The following is a 20,401-nucleotide window of genomic DNA, read 5'->3' on the forward strand; positions in this document are numbered from 1 at the left end:
CTTTCTTTTTTTAGCAGAGTGTCCCTGCGATTGGCTGGCAGAGCGAGAACCCGGCCTGGGTTTCATTTGTTTCTTTGCTCCAGGCAGCGTCGCTCTCCCGCCTCTCCAGATCGGGTCCCGGCGTTGCAGTCGCGGGGCTCCGGGGGTCCGCGGGGGGCGTGGCGTGGGGAGGCGGGGCCTGGCCGGGGGCGGGGCTTGCCTGCGGACCGCGACCGGCGGGCGCATCTCAGGTTGGCGGTTCCGAGCCCAGCTGGGGGCGACAGCCGCGGTGGTCAGATCCGGAGGCGTGCGGGCTCGTGCGGCTCCAGCTGCACCCCTCGCCGGATCAGCGTCAGCTCGCCCGCGGCGGAGAGGGAGACCCGGCGGCGCTCGGCCCGAGAACTCCCGTGTCTTAGCCACGGGCGCCTCGGGAGAAAGCTAAGTGCTCGCAGGTGCAGCCCGCGTCCCGGAGCCGCCCCGGAACGCCCACCCCGGGACGTCGCCCCTAAAAAGCCTTGACTTCCGAACATTTTCTAGAGCCCGCAGCGCAGGGTGCGCGGGGAGAGTGCGGTCCACGGCGGAGGAAGGGGTGACCAAGACTCACCGGTGATGGACGGACCGACCTGGCGCGTGGGCTGTTGCAGTCTCCTCCTTCTGGCTCTCGTTGGATTTTCCCGAAGCGAAGGCGTGCAGAGCTGCGAAGAAGTTCGGAAACTTTTCCAGTGGCGCTTGGTGGGAGCGGCCAAGGGGCTGCCGGATTCGCCCAGGCCAGGTAAGGCGCTACCGGACCGCGCAGGGCAGCGCCTCTGGATGCGGGGCAGAGCAGCCTGGGCGCCGCCACTGCGCTCCCCAGCCTCCCGGGTTGGCCCTTCTTGGGAAGATGACCTTTCAGGCTCTTTGGCCGAGCAAGGTGGATCTCGATGAGGCCTCAAGGGGAAGCTCGGGGTAAATATCTCGAGCTCAGCGCAGGTCCGGGGGCTCCTTGACTATGGGAATAGCAGCTAATTCGAGCCCTGGGCGTTTGCTTCCCGCCAGGTCTCCCTTAGTCTCGGCGGATGTGTGGGAGCAGGCCAGTAGAACACGCAGCTGGGGACAGCGCGGCCTGACCGCGTTTCCGTTCGGAGTGGAGTGGGAATTTCTCCAATGCCCCGCCCGGGGACTCCTGGTTGCTGCTTTCTCGTGCGGTGGAAGGAGTTGGGTTGGTCGCCCCAAGTTTGACTCCGAAAACACAAACCTGCGTTACACTTCTCTGCTAGAGAGTGGGGCACTGAGGAGGGCAGCCGGCCCCCCTCTCTAATTAGCACTCGGACCCTTACATCCACCCACTTTGGCGTGACCTTTAGCCGCTTCTCCGCGCCCTGGCACTACACCCTCCTGGCCGGAACCGAACTGATCAGTGTCTCTCTCGGTATCGCCTGAAAGCTGTGATGGCAACAGGCGATCAAACTGAACGTAGTGCGGAGCCACTTAGCGGCGATGAGATGCTCCAAAGGTTAAAGCGGAGAGAATACAGAAAGCGTGGGTAGTGTAGACTCTGCTTCTTGTGAGAGCCTTTTGCGTGCACTCTTACCCCCTGCTGCCCACTCCTGCCGCGCAAATGTCCTTCAGCTGGTGGAGTGTCCAGGTTGCGTTAGGTCTGCGAGAATAGCTCTTAACTGTCCAACGCCGTAGCAGGTGTCCGGACTCGAGATCTTACTGGAGAAATTAGCCTGATTACGAAGCCGACACAGCTGAGAACTGTGAGCGTGCTGGTTAACAAAGACTTTGTGGAGGATGCTTGGGTCTAAAATTCGTTCTCTGCCGGAGTTTTTAGTGCAGAGAGACTTGTTCTTAGCACTGTGGTGTAGGTACTTTGCTTGATTGCTTTGCTGGTTGTGCACTCAGTTCTGGAGTCAAACTACAAGGAAAATCAAGATATTTGGGGACCCTGAATCCATGTTAGTTTATGTGACCAGTCTTTTAAACAAACACAAATATTCATTTGAACATCTGTTCGATATTAGGTGTTTTCTCTACTGTTTGAAACAACATAGTTGAAATTCTTTGTCCTCAAAAAATAGTACTCCCTTTAAACCTGTTTTCTTATTTCAGTGCATTCTTGCCATTAAAAAGAAACCTCACTTACCGGTAGCTGATAAAACCTCACATACCAGGGTTTGTTGGGGAGGAGGCCGCAGTGAGGGCGCTGAGCTGTGAAATCCTCACCTGCGTTATTAGATTTGGTCTCCAAAATGCCGTAAGTTTGGCCGATATGTTCAGTGAATGTTGACAGCTCCCCGGGAAGGCCTTGATTTCACCCATGTTTCATGTCTCAGTATTTCTGGTACCTGCTGGAGGCAACGCATTGCCTAGAAGATGTTAGTTTCTAGACCCTTGTGCGGGTTTCGCCTCTGTTGAGGAGGAGCTTCACAGAGGGTCCCAGCGTTTTACCAGTGGGGAAGAAGAAACTGAAGCCCTGCCCTGCGGTGCAGGAGATGGTTGTACTTACTTGGGTTTGTTACACATCTCACACACGCTCACAGAGCCGGGATGGCACAGACCTTCTTTTCTAAGACATTCTGGGTTGCTTCCCCATTGCTGGAACCTTCACTGACTGTGTGGCTTAGCGGGTGGAGGCATTGGAGTAGCACCTACTACCAGGTTGTGCAAGGTGGCATTCTCCCCGCATCAGTGATGCTGGTGGGAAGAAGTGCTAACTCCCTTTGATATTTGCATTAAGAAAAAGTCACAAGCAAGTGTTACTCTGGATTAGAATCACCCAGTGAAAGCCACTCACGCAGGAATGTGATATAATTCTGTATTGTTCTTGTCTGTGTATTGTTGGTCATTGTTTATTTGAATATTTAAATGTTCAACTGTTTCTTTTACCCTTGATCTTTCTCTCCTTCCCATTTAAAGAAACAAAAAACTCACTCCCAAATTGAGTAAACCATACATACCCCATGGTACAGAAATGCTTTTCTCTACTTTTATATTTTATATGTTCTATAACATTTAGCTTGATTTAGTAGTGGGCTATCTTATTTTCCAAAATTATCCTCAGTCTCAAGAGAGACCATAGTTAATGTACAAGTAGTCATTTCCACATGAGAACACAAATATTAATATTCTCTGTAACAAATGTATTTATTTTGCACTTAAGCTTTCATTGGCAAAAGCTAATACCTTTAAATTTGATATTTCTTTTCCTCAAAAGTTTTTCTTTGTGCTTTCTTGCTTTTCTTGTTCCCAAAAGGTTAATTTCTGAGATCTCTAGCCAAAATAATATTATTTTAAAAATAATATAAGCTGGTAGAATAAGTTTTTACAGTTTCTTCCTACATTTGTGGCTTTTACATCTTCTGAAAACTATTTTACCTAATTTGAAATGATTAACACAGTGAGAAGGGCCATTTAAGATGTTTCTCAGATTGCCCTCACCTTTGTTCTCTACACTGCCCCATTTCTTTTAAGCCTATTGAGCTCCTAAGGATGTTTGGATGAGAAATGAAAAAAAGGAGAGAAGGTGTAAATGTGATTAGAATTACAGATTTCCATGTGTTCTGATTTTATTTCCTAAGTAGTTGTCAAGGTGCCCTTTGCTCCTGTTTATTTTATTCAGAAAAGAACTGTTAAGCTAGAATGTCTTTTAAAGGTCCTTTTATATTTATGTTATTTATTGGGGAGTAGGGAGAATGCTTTCCCATTGAAATTCTATCCGCATGTACATTGTTCACACATGTATTATTTCCTTTTTTTTAGAAGAAGATAATTCAGAAAGGAGAGGCTTATAAGAAAAGTCCAAGACTACAGTCAGATAATTTATATACCAACTAGTTTTAAAAATGTGGATACTTGTTGATACAGAGAGTAGCTTATAGAAGACAACTTTTTCTTGGTAGCTTTTGGCTGTAAATGGGACAGTAAAAATACACTTGATATGGCAAAATGAAATCCTGATACTGTAGGCCACTTTAAATAGACTCTCTGATTTTAAATTTTTAACTGCTTTCATTGTAATCAAATCTTATAATCACTTCAAACATAGTATTTCATTTTCATGCTCAAGAGACATAATCTATCTGGTAACCTTGGAGTTTGGAATTATAGACATTTGATTTCAAAACTTGCTTCTGCCACCAGTACCTCTGTGACCTAAGTTAGTTATCTTATTTGAACCTCTGTTTCCTCATCTGTAAAATGGGTTGCTGCAATCCGACAAGACTGTTGCATAGATGCTATGAAATTATGTATGTAAAATAGCACAAATCCGAGCACACAGTAAGTGCTCAAAAATGTGTTGTCACTGCAATTTTAATTTAGTGTCATGATTGTAACTGGACTTGACCTCTAAGGGTGAAATTTTAGTTTTAGATCTCTAGAAATCAGAAGATACTTTATAACAATTTTTTTCTCAAGTCACACATGATTGTTTCTAAAATTGGAAAGTATGTTTCTATCTGCAATGGCATTAGTTAGGTCATGGTGAGTATTTTGTTTCTTTTTGGGATCTAATGGAAACTCCAGGGAAGGAAGGAGGCTACTACCACTGCTGGTAGCCGTGTCCAAAGCTGCCTGCCTGCACTGCCGGGACCAGCATTCGGGGAGGGAAGTAGCGGGTATAGGGCGGTTTAGGGATTCACATGATTACATGGCTGGTGGCCATAGTCAGTCTTTGACAGTAGTCTCTAATTCTTGTCTTTGTGAACTAACCCGTTTTGTTGAGGGAGAAGCATAGTTATGGTGATGGAACTTCTGAAGCCATAAAAGGGACCCATGGTCTGACAAGGGGGGAGATTATTGTCAGGATCACCATCTGTGGAAGTCCACCAGCCCATGGCCACCAGAAACAAACCTATGGTCAAACAAATAAGGTTTATTTTGCTTGCTGCAGCGAGGAAGATTGCACACCGCAGGAACTGTGGGTGTCTTGGTAAGAGACGATTGAGAGGGGCTTTTTTATGGGGTTTGGGCTTGTGCTGGGTGATCACAAGGAGGGTTTAATGAAGGAGGACAAGCCAGGAACTGGGCATCTTTGTACTTTGTGTAGGTGTTAGGAAGATCATTGTCATTAATGAAGAAGTCATCACTCTTCCTGGTCAAAGAGGAGGGTGATTAGTCATTTGGGGGTTTGCGGAGTGTCCTTGTGGCCATCCGGCCACACCACAGGCCTCACGGGCCTTTGTCCTGTCGCTGATGTCTCTTTCTGTGCATGACGTCTGTGTTGCATCACAAACATCAAGGGCTCCTTTTAGTGTCAGCGAAGTTTGTCGCTTTCTCCTCTAGAAAAGCCAGGGTGCCTTGATGTCTCAGAGAATCACGGGTTTCATTTTCATCCAGGCCTTTAGCAAAGCTTAGTGATGAGGAAGTGACTATAATTTCCTTCCTTTGGGTCATGGGCTATGATTGTCCATTAGGAGTTTGCCTTGTACTAATCACACTATGCTCTCATAGTTTGCTAACAAATGTAAATTTTGTGTGTGTGTTGCCATCCTCCCTGCATCCCATAATTTACATGCTCTTTGCCAAGTGTACAACATCCTGTATTTGTATAATTGGCGTCAGGAGGGGTGCAAATTAGGGAACTTACAAAGAGCATTTCATCATTTTCCTGCTCCCCCACAAACCACATTTCCAGCTTGTCCAGACTTTCTGAAATAAGGACTTTTGTGCATATACACTTTGCTTACCGCACTTGATAAGAACACCTTCTGTGTCTATAATATTTTTGTTACCATATTTTACTGTGTATAATGTGCAGTCATGTTTTGATGCGCATTATACACAGGATTATATATTCATTATACTCATGTATAATGCACATTCTTGTTTTTCCCTCAAAAATGTGGGTAAAATGTGTGCATTGTACACAGCAAAATATGGTATTATTAACTGTAACATTCCAACAACCAGATGCATCTCTTAAACAGACATGATTTATAAATCAATGGCCTCTTGACCTAACTGTTCAAGAAACCACACACTTATTTTGTTTTACTGGAGTCATGAGGAACTCCAGTCATATGCATTGTTGAAGTAGATTGTGAATGTCACACCTGATGTACTCAGTTAAGTGACAATAACAATTTTAATAGGAAGTAGCCATCTCCCACATCTTTCTTTTATAAAAGCCTGGCCTTCATTTCAATTTGAAGAAAAGACAACACCAACTGTACCTCCAATTCTTCTACTTTTCAGCTTTAGGTATATCAGATTTCGCTAATGATATTGCTAAAATCATTCTGAAATATTTCATCATTCTATGAATCACGATAAATAGCATAGTTTTAATTAGCCATATCAGGTTCACATATGACTGTTTTGTAAGTTGCATGTATAAAGTACTTTTATGGAAATAAAAAGGAGATTTTGTACTTTCAGGTTTTTATGAAAGAATATATGTTCTTCTGAAAATTTATAGTACTGAACAGTATAAAATAAGCAAAATAACTACCTCCCAGGAATAACCACCAATAACCCTTTGACTTCATCCTTCAAAACTCGCACTAATCCTCTGTAAGCACATATATATTCTTTGAAGGAATGTTAGAATTACTTTGTTATTCTTCGTAACTAATTATGAACCTATCACTATTTCCCATGACATTAAACATCCTTCTAAACATGTATTTTTTTAGTGATAGTGTAGTGTTTCACTGAATTACTGTACCATAAATTGAATTCTCCCTTGTTGGAATATAGGTTTCCAGCATTCACTACCATGAAGTCATACGGGAAAGAACATGAACGGTAAATGTGCTAAACTTACCCCACTTACGCCTTTGCCCATCATCTACATCCATTTTACACTAGGGTTTTCAGGGTCAGCACCACTGGCCTTGCAGGGCTGGATAATGCTCTGTTGTGGAGGGGCTGGTGCTGGGTGGGGGCTGTCCTGTGCTTTGCAGGCTGTGTAGAAGAAGCCTCTAGGACCTTCACCCAGGAGATGTCCGTCGCAGCATCCTCCTTTCCCCAGTTGTGACAACCAAAAATGTCTGCAGACATCACCAAATGTCCCACGGAGGCAAAATCTGACTGAGAGCCACTGGCAAGAGCTGTCCAACCTGTGGCTCCTTCACACACACCTTATATCGCTGGCTGGTTTTAGGACTCAGCTCAAAAGTCAGCTCTTCTGAGAGGCCTTTCTCAAGGTTTCCTGAACTATGTTTACCAATTATCAAGGTGACATTTCTTTTCTTTTTACTGTTGATTTTTTATCACTAGGTTGTGTGCATGATGTGAATAGAGGACATATCTACTAGGGCAATTTCATTAACATGCACAGTCCCACAGGGTTCCCCACTCACAAGAGCCCCATGCTTGGTTTAATATTCTTCTGTCGCCCTCTTGAAGTTTTAACAAAGGGTCTTGCCTTTTCTTTTTGCATTGGCCCTACAAACAACATAAGTCCTGTTATGTACCTTGCTCATTGTAGAATATCTGGTACCCAGGACAGGGCTTGACAAGGAATCGGAGTTGAAATATTTGTTGATGTCCATCCACGGGTATCGAACACACAAGATTCTGCTATCTCTATACAATGAACTTTGTTATGTTTTATAGTGTTATATGAATGGGTGAAAACTTGGCTCCTATGTTTATTTCCTCACAGCAGGTTGGGGTCATTAGCCCAAAGCCCACCAGTGCCAAACTCACATTTTTACACACTCCATTGTTTTCAATATGCTCAAGTAGGCACATTCGTAGTCATTTAGAGCCTGCCTGCTTTGCATCCCACAAAACTGCACCCAACTTCAGCCAGCCACAGGTGAAACAAACTCGGGGGCCTTGAAAGGCCCCAGCTGCTGCTGCCCTTAGAGGCTCTCTCAGGGGCTTTACACCTTGCTGCTGAGTGGACATCACCGAGACATGTGAGCCCCCTCCAATGCCCTCTCCCCTGGGAGTTCCTCGCCTTTCCCTTCTTCTGAGTAGTGGCCCTGCTTCTGCTGTCTCTTGGGGGGGGGGGGGCTCCTGCAAGGAGGGACCTCCCTTCTCATGCCACCTGATGCAGTAGAGCCTGAATAAAGCTCACTGTGTGTACTGCTGCCATCTTGAGACAGACTGCCCTTTTCCCCATCAGCCCTGAAATCCTCGAACTCACCACACACGGGTCATTACTCAGTTATTTCTAGTACAAGGTCGGGACTCAAACAGCAGTACCGATTTTAAATGGAAGCATTTCCTTCTACTAGACTCAATAGGCTACTTGAGGGTGGGATCTGTGACTTTTTGTTTGTGACTAGGCCAAAGTCAATAAATACATTTTGATTTGTAAAATTAATCTTGTATGTCTAGTTACTGAATAGGCCCAATTTATTGTATTTATGTATTCTATGCTTAATATTAATAGATGGGAAATGTAGAAGTTGAAGTTTTTAAAAATATATTCTGATCTGGGCTCAGTTTATTGTTGAACAAATTGTTTTCCTAAAGTTAATATTTTCTTATGTAACTCTACCACAAACTCTATAAAGTGAACCAACCCTTTTAAAGGAATTTTTATCTGTTATCCAAGACATTTGAGAAATGGAGTAAATTAATTGCTAAGCAAATATCTGGAAGAAAGTTTTCTCAAATGTTCAAGGAAGGGAAGACTATTTAACATTTAAAATACTGCATTTATTTGTACAGTTTTTGTCATTATGTAGACAGTGTAACTGATCTGCTGTGGAACATTAATTGATCTATTATTGGGAAAATGGAGAAAAATAAAGGTGACCAAATACAATTTACATTGGGCTCTGGATTGGTTGCAAAATGGTTCCTTTCTATGACGAAATTAATAGTAAGGAACTAGAAAATGATTCAGTCTTTCCATCTCCTATCCTTGCTAATTCAGTGGTGGGAGCAAAGTACATGTCACTTATCTATGGAATTATCCTTGAGCTAGGAAGATTGTTTATTAAAAGATACTGATCTAGCCCTGGCTGGTGGGGCTCAGTAGATTGAGCACTGGCCTGCCAACCAAAGGGTCGCAGGTTCGATTCCTAGTCTAGGGCACATGCCTGGGTTTCTCAGTAGGGGGTGCACAAGAGGCAACCGCACATTGATGTTTCTCTTCCTCTCTCCCTTCCCCTCTCTCTCAAAGTAAATAAATAAAATCTTAAAAAAAAATACTGCTCTAGACTCCATGTAGAGTAGACCAAGTAGAGAGACCACAGCCTTTCAGATATGCAAGCAAAAATTGCTGCCAAATCGCAAAAGATATTATTTGGAAACAGGAATAATCTGTCTCTACATTGTTTTGAACAATTCCAATTTTAGAAAGACCTAGTGTTTAGGGCCTCTCTTCAATGACATCTGAGGAAAACAACTTTTGTTTTCTATATGTAGTGTGGTTGGTTACTTATTTAGGATACCTTATAAGAGGTATTAGGAAATTTTACCTAAGTTGAAGGATTACTTAAGTCAGTTCCTATGAGATCTACATATTTTGATATGGTTCAGGTATTAACTTAAATATATTTCAAATTTAGTCATAGTCAATAGCTACTGAACATTTCTAGTTTCATAATTTAAATTGTTTATTATTCTTATTAAGGTAATGGATTTGAATTACTAGTTCTCCTCTTCTGTACTATGATAACTAAACTAGGTTTTTATAATTCTCTACAGTGATATAATTAAATAATATTTGCAGATATCTTCTTAGAGCTCATAGTCCTTTGCTCTTCCTTGTTTTATAGTTTCAAAGGAATTCACTTCATGATTTCTTCAATATTCATTTTGAGAGAGGGTGAGACCTGAGAAGGGAGTTGAATGAAAAGCCTTCATAGATCAAAGGAATATAAAAATTATTCCTAGATGCCCTTGTTTTATGTGTGTGTGTATATATACATATATATGAAATGGAAGATTGTCAATATTAAATTACCTGTCCAGATTTATTTGCTTTTTGAAGAACTCCCTTATTTAGTAAGGTTACACCAAGTTACATTTGGTTCATTTTCTTTTGATCATTGAAAATGTCTGTGTTTAATGAGCTGAAAGTGAAGTAGGTCAATAAAATAAAGAGATTAACAGGCTGTTCTCACCAGGGTTGAGATACATTTTACTCTGGGGGGAGAAAAGGAATTTTTAAAAAAGGTTTTTTGATCAACTTAAAAGGTAAAGGAAGTAGGAATAACATTGAAACTGTCAAAAAGCTGAGGGATCCATTAGTTCTTCAGGGTAATATTTTTCAGGTGAAGATTTGTGGGCATGTGTTTATATTGCAAAAGCTTTAGTTACAACACAACACTGAATTTCACTTTTATAAGTTTGGGGGCACACATAAACTTTGGGCTATTAAATATGTAAAATTCTAGCCATCTTTGGAAATATCTAATGTACAAAACAAGAAAAAATGTAGGTATGACAAAGCATTGAAATGTCATGGGATAAAAAGTAGGAAAAGCAGGTATTTCAACTTATAATCTGTCCAATGTCATAGTCACACATTTTAGTGAATAAAAATGAATTTGTAGTTTTGAAATAGCTTAGTCTCAACTCCATCATTTATTAGCTGTGTGACTTTTAGCAAACAACTCACTCAGAGATGTTTTTCTTTCTTAGCAGGGATAGTTTTCTAGGCTGTTCCTTTTCCCTTTAAGTGGTTTTTGAGAACCACATGGTATGGTGCTAGAGATTTGTACACACTAATATTTTCTATAAAAGCTGCATAATTAATTCCACATAATTAAGTCTATTACAAATGTTCTTCTCAGATACATTAAAACATTTTTTATGCTCAATTAGGGAGCAAAGAAATCATAGGAGAAATACTTTTTATGTTAATAAAATAACTGTCAAATATTTTTCTCCCACCACTCACCCTCAAAGTATTAATCCTTTACCCTTAGAAACACAGTCTGTGTTCTCATTCTTTAGTTAATAAATCAACCATTTATTATTTATAGTTTAATTCTATGGTAAAATAGGTTTGTTTATTCATATTATGTAGTTTAAAAACTAAAGATTAGTCTTTTTGCAAAATAACATCATTTAAATTAATTCAATTAAGGTTAAGGGGAAGGTGCTTTGCCTGGAAGTATGCTGAGCAAAGCGGAGCAAGGGTAGGCCCTGCAACAGGCGATTGACTTCATGAGGCGAGTAGGAGTTAATTGTCTAGTGTGCTTTAGCACGTCCTTGCATGCCATTCACTGACAGGTTTGTGTGCGTCTCCTGTATGGGGGGTGAGAACTTTTCTTCCAAATGAGAGGCACCTAGGTGGAGTGCGTGCTGGCCAGCCTCTGTCTGTCCCGTCAGATGCACCCTCCACGCTGCCCTCTTCTTGGACTATATCAACGGGCATTCTTGCCTCTGGCAGTCGATGGGGAGCAATGGCTGGAGCAGAGATTAGGCAGGCCAGTGGCATGTGGTGCTTCCCAGGTCTCACCTTGTGGAGTCACTGCAGGCTGCCCGTGTATGTCACTTTAACCTAAGCACTCAGCTCCTGTCAGGTGGCTGCACTACTCGCTCTGGGTTCTGGTAACTACTTTCTCCTCCTGGCTCCTAAGAGGTAGTAGCAGCTCCTTCTCCACAGTTACTAGCTAGGAAGTATAATAGTATTCCTTATAGTTTTCCTATACCCTGCCCTTTATTAAAAATTTTAAATAAAACTATTTGAGAGCAATGCACTTCCTTCCAGGGTCCTATATGACAAAACTTTACATATTTTAAATATTTAAGTCTACAGATTTTTAGAGATAATTTGATTTGTAATTAAAAAGTATAAAAACATAAATCTGTTCTAGAGTTGATTTATACATGGTTTTAGAAGTTCCAATCGATGGTGATTTCTATACTCACCTTTAGTTGCCTTGTGATCACGCTTTTGTTAATTGTTTCTTTCCCTCCTTCCCCCTCCCCCTTTATGAAGGACCTGGTGGTGGGTAACTAACTCTTTAGGTGTCAGTGGGAAATATGACTAAATCGATAATACGCCGTACTAATAACACAGTAGTTTTATCCCCGCCCACTCCAGCGATTTAACCAATCAACAAATTCTCTAGATTCTATTTCACAAGTGTCCCTGTAATTTCTGCCCACTACCATTGCCACACCGCCATGGTTTAACCTAGTGCGCTCTCATGGCCGGGCTGCTAACTCAGCCTACGCCGGCTCTCGGTCCTTTCCTCGGCAGTCCATTTCCTGACCGAGTTCCCAGTAGGGCTCAGATCTTATTTTTATTTCTTGTGTTAAATCCTTTAATGATTTTCCATTGCCTTTAAAAAAAATTAAAACACATAATTATATTTGAATACATAACTTCTGCATAATAAAAAATAAAATAAACATGATAGTGAAATAAATGAGGGAAAACATACCCCATGGCATTTCATCTGTAAAGCACAGCAACTGAAATGTTGGCATTCTTAATCAGCAATGAACTCATAAACTGGTAACAAAGACACTAATATTCTAAGGGAAATGAAAGAACATAAAGAGGAAATTTACATCATATAAATGACTAATAAGGATAAGTGAGGATGATTGAGCTCAACATTAATAGGGAAGAAACAATTTCTTAGGAATGTCATATTGTCAAATATTAAAAATACTGATATCTCATGTTCCTGTGACTATAGGAAATCACTCATTTAAAGATATTAAGAGAGAAGACTAATGAAGATTTTCTCTACATTCAGTGGAAATTCTGCAGTTATCACTCAAAATTGAAATTTTGTGTACCCTTTGCGTAGCAACTGCAACCTGTGGGAAAGTATTTCAATAAAATAATCAAGTAAATTTAAACATATTTATATATATATGTGTGTGTGTGTGTGTGCATGTATATATGTATACATCACACAGAAAATGTCTAGCTATGTAAATTTCTATTAAATAATAAATTATAGATAATTATGTGGTTACACTGAGAGGTAAAGCTATATAACCAAATAACAAGTGACTGTAGTCACTTATAGTACAGTGTGAGGAATAAGCAAACTATGGCCTGACTAGAAAAAAAAAAAAGGAACCTGCTTGAGGATCAATTTATGTATGAACATACCCCAAACAAAGTACACAAAAGTTCCATTAATAATAGATAGTCAGTAGATAGCCTTGAGGAATAGAATTAGGGAGAGGGAAAAAAGCAGTTAAGAAGCAAAATAGACTTCACGAATTTCAATGTCTTTAGAATTTTTTAAAATTTTTTTATTATTCAATTACAGTTGTGTGCCTTTTCTCCCCATCCCTCCACCCCGCCATCCACACCCCTCTCCCTCCCCGACCTCCACCCTCCCCCTTGATTTTGTCCATGTGTCCTTTATAGTAGTTCCTGTAATCCCCTCTTCCCACTGTCCCCTCCCCACTCCCCCCTATCCATTGTTAGATTGTTCTTAACTTCAATGTCTCTGGTTATATTTTCCTTTTTTTGAAACACATGGTTTTTTTAGTGAATCAGAATTTTTAATTTACCCTGAGCTAAGTGAACTTTACACGTGTATGTGATTCCCACTTACGAGGCTGCCAAGATGAAGCCCTTACAATTCCACTGGTTTCCCCATGTAACAAGGTCTTCAGGCCTCCTGGGCGTGAGTCCAATGGCGGCGATGAAACAGAGAGTCCTCTTGTTCTTTATCCTAAGAGTCTGGATTTTTATGTCTTATCAGACCCTTCATCATCTTATCCCTTTTCCTTCAGTATTACATGCTGTTCTTCCTCCCATTTGGACAGGCCAGCTTTCGATCCTGAGCTACCAGAACTGAAATTGGTCCTCCTGCAATATCCCTGGAATTGCTCAGGTGCTCCAAACTAACTTCAGTGCCAGGAATTAATTCTAACGTTATCTCCGAATCAGAGTACCTGATTATGGCACAGCTTGAAGAGCAAACAGAACCGTCAGTTCTCTCTTGGACTGTTGGAATAGCCTGCTGGTCTTGCTTCCAGTTTGTCTTCATTGGAAGTCGTTTTCCACATGCTAAAAAGGTGATGTTTCTAAATGTAAACCTGAGAATGTTGTCCTTCTAAACTAGTTCACACTTTCACATTCAAGTGACATAAGCCCAGGTATAATTGTCCTAAACTGTGAAAGGAATGCACTGGATACCTATCAAGGCACGTTAAGGGACAGTGAAAGCTAAGGAAGAGCAGAGATGCAGATATGCTAAACAAATGAAAATTGGGACTAGAATGTTTACAAAACAAATCTCTTGCTCTTTGTGGCTTTAACCTTTTTCCTGTTGCAGAACAGCCTTCTTATAGCAGAAAATATGACCGCTGTATAGACTCCCTGCAAAAAGGGAAAAAGTGACCCAATCCTCTTGGTTGCAAGTTTAAAAATTTCAGGGAGGAGATCACCATATAGTTTTTTTCAGTAACTGTAAGGTGAGCTGGGGGGAAAGAGGAGGAGGAGGTCCTAGAAAGCATTTCCAGTCACACATACAAATCCAGTGGTGTTTGGCACACGTCTTTATGGTTCCCCAGTGCGTGTGGCAAAATCTTAAACTCGTACGTATTGCATTTGAACTTCTCAGTGATAGATTTCCTACCTCCTTTTCTATTCTTGTCTTCTGTGGTCCTCTGTTCTCTCCTAGCTCACCTTCTGTCAGGTGAGGTTGTCTGCCTTGGGCCCTGAGTGTCTCACATATTCCCATAGTATAAGGCCCTGTCTTCCCTTTACTTGAGTCATTTCTCATTGTTGTGTTTGCAGCAAGCAACGTTGAGGGGTAGTTTCTCCTAAGGCAAAGAGCAGGGTGGTTTCTGCTTGATATAGAAGTGGCAAACCCCCCACAAGACCAGTGTTCCTTCCCTGGAATGCAGTCCGCTACATGCGCAGGCATCCAACCAGAGCACCCTGCGGGGCAGGGGAACGAGCCTCATACTCATGCTGCTTGCTTGCTGTGCTGTGAGTCTCTCATCTTCTATTCACATCAGGGAAACAGTAATATAGCTAGCTTGTTAACTTGCAAGTTGGAAGAACTCCTAGAACCTTTGTAACCAAGCAGACAGGGGGCCTGTTCATGTGGTGCCTTGGTGCACGATCCAACAATCAGTATTGGATGGAACAGGTTTTTTTTTTTTTACAATATTCTAACTCCGGGGGCTCTGGGAGCACTTCAGCTTGGAGCCCTCTTTTCCCCGAGACCCAGCACTTCCCTTGTTCCCCAAACAAGGCTATAAGCCAAAAGCAAACCCAGTCGTTCCCCATTTTCTTATCTTAGGCCCACTGCACAAACAGTTGTTCAGTCCCTCTGGAGGGTGCCAAAGTCACCATTCTCACGCAGCAGCTCTCTCCTTCAGGACCTGGGGTACGTTGTCATCAGTCTCTGTAATAGTCCAGGAATACATGTGCCGCAGTGCCCTGGGTCATGGTGAAGTTCAGGAAAGTCATAAGTCTCAAGAGTCCAGATAAAGTCCAGGTTTGCACGGCAGCAGGTCAGTGTCTTGCAAGGGAGAGTCTTCCGTGTCAGCTAGAGCGGGCGCGATCAGAGCGGCAATGTGTCTCCTTCCTTATACACCAGGCTGCACGGCCGGATCCTGACCACCAACTACACAGTTTCTTGATCACTTCTGCCTCTCACATGGCTCTTCAACTCCCTTCCAGTCTGCGTGGCCAAAAGCCCTCATGGCTGCCCGCTCCTTCATTTATATCCTGACCTGGAGCCTCCTGTATGACCTCATCTCCGACTCCTCCCACAATGAGTAACATTTGCCACTTTTCTTGTATAGTTTACACTCATTTGGCCACCCTCCAGAGTCAGAGTAATGGCTCCATGACCCAGGGGGGCCGCCTCCCCTGGCTACACCACGAGTCAGGATGCACCCTTAACGTCATGCCCACCTTGCCCCGAAGTGGCAGCACAGCTAGAACACAGCTATCAAACTAGCTGCCAAGTTGCTGTAGAGGTGCAAAGTATCTTAAGCTGTATTGTGTGCTTTCCTGATTCCCCCAAACGTGAGTTGTGGGGGAACATGCAGTGCACCCCATTTCACCTTCACAACACCCAGCGACTTTCCCCAGATCGCACCATATGCAGACATGGCTTTCCATTTAATCCACACCTCCATGCGTTTGCTTACCTTAGTGAAATGTAGCTTTTCATACATCTTGCCTATTGTTGCCACTCTTGGGGATATCATTCCTTCTTCTCTTCCTCAGTCTTGTTTGGCCAATCTGAGTTCACATTTGTTTTGCAAGTATCACATGTATGAACTTAGATGAATTTAACCCTGAGAAATTCAATTTCTCATTTATAAATGGGGAATATTTTCTACCATAACTGTTTTGGTAAGGAGACTTAGAAGCCACCTACTTAAAAAAGTATTAAAGGTATTGCTGAAAATCTCCCAAGACCCAGTCTCTTGTCTCTCCAAAAAGAGGAAATTATTTCTTCCTCTGAGCTCTCACAGAACTCAGTACATACGTCTTTCATAACACTTTGTCACATTAATTAAATTTTTTTGCAAATGTGTTTCCCTCCAGACTGAGCCTTGGAGGGACAAAATGGCATTCTATCCGCCTTGGCACCTTTAACTATCAGAGTGTCTTGCACAGAACAGGTGTTTAATCAATATTTGATGAATTCATTTGATTTATTAATTAAAATAAAGAACAGGAAATTACTCTGCAGTTTAGCACAGATGGAAGGAAGACTCAGCATCTCCTGAATAGTCCCTTGAGGAGGGAGGTGGCTGGGAGCCCATTTATACTATAGGGCTGCCTACTCTCACCCACAGCAGAGAAGCTCACACATTTATCTGTTCTTGTGATGCCATTTTTAAGAACTCTGGTTAGGGTGACCTCAAAAAGAATAACTAGAACAGTCAAATTGTATTCTGCATATTATTTCTATTGGCAGTTTAACTGGCTGTCTTAGCAAAAAGAATCTTACCATCTTGGGGATAATGCATGCTGAACATGTTTCTTGAAGGGTCACAGTACATAGTAATATATTAGGCCTCTGAGAAGTACCACACTTGAGAAAATCTATTTATTTGATTATTAAGAAAACTAATTCATTAGCATAGGGCAAGAGATTTTTAAATTTAATTTAATTTTTTTATTTAACTCATTTCTGTCATTTCCCTGGAACATCTTCCCCCCACTTAATACCAGTTAGAGAAGCCCTTCTTATGGATGGAGCAGATAGAGAGACTTTTATTAGAACGTCTACAGGGAAAGGAAGAGTCTAGTATGATTCCCAGCTTTTTTTTTTTTTTTTTAAACCAGTTGAGTATAAGATGCTCTGTAGGGAGGAGGGTGTGATATGGGGTGTGCTAATATGGAGTCTACTGTGGCATACCACAGTGGAATGTTTAATAGATAGTTGAAAATAGGGGTCTAAATATCACTTGAGAGTGGTGTAGAAAAAGATTTGGGGATCATCAGGTATGGAAGTGAACTCCTGGGAGTAGAAGATCACACGGGATAGAAGTAAGAGGCAGAACAGGGGCAACACAAATAATTAAGGGTCAGCAGAAAGAAGAATCCAGTGGTGTTCTAAAGGTCAGGGAAAGGGAAGAATTTTGAGGACTGGGGTATAAACAGTGCTACCACAAAATTGTTGAGAGTGATTAGAAAGGGGTAAGTGTCTCTTGGATTTGATAACTTAAGAGTTCACCAGTTTCTTAGATGCATGCATTTAGCAAGAAGTGGTGGGGTCAGAACTGAGATTGTAGGGCTGATAAGAGAGTGAAGTGGAAACAAATAAGTTGAGACCATCCTTTCAGAAGCTTAGTTCTGCAGAGACAAAGAGAAAAGCTGGAGAATCACTGGTCTTTCTTGTGTGCGTGTGTTGTGCGTAGCACGCACTTCATGAATGTGTCTCTAGGTCAAGAGAGCGATGGAACAGTGCAGAAGAGCGAGGCAGCAATTAGTCCCATAAAGCTGTTTCAGCTGTTAAAGATTTTGGATTTCATACCAAGAGCAACAGAAAGCCATAGGAAATCTGTTAGTACGAACAACATAGATCAGGTTTGCATGTTTAAAAGTCCCTTCTTATTGATACGGTGTAAAATTAGCGTGGTGATAGTACAGGTAGAAAGAAGTAAATTTGAAAAGTATTCAAGAGATTGAATCAGTATGATTTTGATTTCTTCTAGTTATCTTGCAACATGAATCTACTCAAGTGCTTCTCATATATATTTTTTAAGTTGTACATCCAGCTGAAATAAGCCCGTCAGTAAAAGAGGAACATAACGACCTTAAATTCATGGATGTTTAAATAACCTTAATTATATTGCATGTCCTGGGTGTCTATTCATATAACATACACTTCTCACTGCATAGTTAATATATGCTTGTGCTGTAGGCCCCTTGTAACTATTTGGGAGTGAGTTATAAAATTTCTAGAGGAGCTAGGAGTTTGAGCCAGAAGAAGTTAAGCCATCTGTGTCTTAATTGTTCCAGTTAGCTATATCTCTCTATTGTATGTGTGTATTTGTATCCTTGCTCTTCCAATATGAGTTGAAATCACTGTCCAGAGGTCATATCGTCTGAAATTAATAGTGGGCTGAAAGTTTTGGCTCAGAGTTTCCCATTAGCCACTAAAAAGAGTAATACAATTAGTTACATGATTCAGAGTAGTTATTAGAGCAAAAGAACAAGTAGTGAACAAGAAGATTTCCATGTTCTTTCTATACTAGATTATGTGCGTTGATGTAAACAAGTTAGGGCATAGGGAGGTGTCTTTAACCAATAGAGAAGACCTGTGTGGGCTATTTAGATTGTGGTCTCCCCGGTCAGGAAGAGACAGAGTAAACAGGAGACTCTTTCTTAGTAGTGAGAAATACCATGGTGCCCGATAATAAGGCATTAGATTAAAATTAAGATATGGTATTAGAAAAGGAGAAATAATCAGGTCAAAACTTGTGGAGATGCTAATAGATTCTGCTGATCATGACTACGTGTGATTTTAATGGGATGTGCCAAGTCTATCTAGGACACTTATGATAAACAAACCTCTAATTTATGAATTTATGGAGCAGGGCCCACAGGAAAATGCCAGTCAGTTATGTAATTATCAGACTTTCTTGGGACGAGAGTGACTTCTTTTGGTGAAGCTGGTAGCAAGATTAGATGGTAGAGTGGGTGAAGACTGGCAGAATCCAGGGTTTTCTAAAGACACAGACCTGGAATTTAGTTATTCCTGCAGGATGCTCATGATCATGACTGATATCCCAAGGGTCTAGGAGGTACTAGACCTAATATGGAGGCTGGCAGTCCAGTAAAGGTTGGAGAAAAGAAGTAGACCCTGTTGAAAATTTTGGGAAAATGTAATTAAGGAGAATAAATATTGAGTTATCTTGATACATTTTTGAAATGCATGGTTAAATGTATTCCTTATTAGTATCTCAGTTTTAGGCAGAATCCAGTCACCTGTTTTTTTGGTGGAATGCTTTTAGTTGCAAGTAACAGAAAACATAACTGAAAGTGATTTAAACAGTACATTTCTTATTTCCCATGACAAAGATTCTCAGCATAGAGCAGTTTCAGTGTTTGCTGATTTCAGTGGAATGACATGACGGCTCATTACAGACTTGTCTAGAACAGTCTGGATTTTTCCCAGCAAGGCTGTTGTGGTACTGATGATTATGTGTTGATGGCTACATCCACCCATGACAGAAAAGGGACTGTGTCTGTTTTATTTCCATTTTCAAGACTAAAGAGAGTTTACCAGGAATCTTGATGTCTTTATTTCCTCAAGATTTGTTGGCCAGAGTTGAGTTTCTTCCCCAGGCTTTAACTTAACAAGTGAAGCATCCGTGGGCCAGGGGTGGGATCCACCTCCCATGATGGATGTAGCTACCTGAGCACAGTGGACATAATAGAGATTTTTTAAAAAGTGGGTTCTTGGGGAATGGCTGTTGGGTAGGCAGTCAATCATTTCTGCCACGTTGATAAAGGCCAAAAATCGATCCGGCTGACCTCAGACTAGGAAGATGTTAGATGACCATAGAGGAGCATCCACAGAATGTTGACAGGGAAACAATATGTGAGTAAAAAATTTTAGGGATGGCTACCAGAAGGGAGAGGGTAGACGGATAGGTAAAAAGAGGCAGGGAAATATAGCCAATAATCTTCTGATAAGTTTATATGGTGACAGATGAGTACCAGAATTAGTGGAGTGACCACATTATAAGGAACAAAAGTATCAGATCACTATATTTTACACCTGATACTAAAATAACCAATATAAGATTGTATACCAAATGTAATTAAAATTTTTAAAAAGTAAAAAAAAATACACTTTTCAGCTTAAGAATAATTTTGTAACTATACAAATAGTCAATCAAGTAGTAAGGCAACAACAAAAAATTTAGGGTATATAAGGGAAAGAGTATATTACCCATTTATTCTTCCCGAAAGATTTTCTTAAACATAAATCCACCAAAAGAGGGGGGAAATAGACTGAAAATGGTGACACTTTGAGATAAAGGGAGTGGTATTAAGCATTAATTCGGCTTAAATGCATATTTGAAATTTAATATCTTTGGTAATTTTCACGAGCAGATT

General features: G+C 41.3%; 1 protein-coding gene across 2 annotated transcripts in view; it reads left to right on the plus strand.

The window, feature by feature from the left end:
- The first annotated feature begins 200 nt into the window (after positions 1–200).
- Positions 201–20,401, plus strand: part of GPC5 (glypican 5) — a 1,144,217-nt gene continuing 1,124,016 nt past the window's right edge. Inside the window, exons 1-2 of one of the 2 annotated variants that reach the window (XM_045201452.2) lie at positions 201–431; positions 517–751. In XM_045201452.2, coding sequence (XP_045057387.1) covers positions 589–751 — 163 coding nt within the window. In that variant the 5' untranslated portion in view covers positions 201–431; positions 517–588. Of the gene's footprint in view, positions 752–20,401 lie in introns of both variants that reach the window. The other variant, XM_024567049.3, reaches the window with a different exon arrangement.

This window comes from Desmodus rotundus, chromosome 13, assembly GCF_022682495.2.
Source record: "Desmodus rotundus isolate HL8 chromosome 13, HLdesRot8A.1, whole genome shotgun sequence".
Taxonomy (NCBI): domain Eukaryota; kingdom Metazoa; phylum Chordata; class Mammalia; order Chiroptera; family Phyllostomidae; genus Desmodus; species Desmodus rotundus.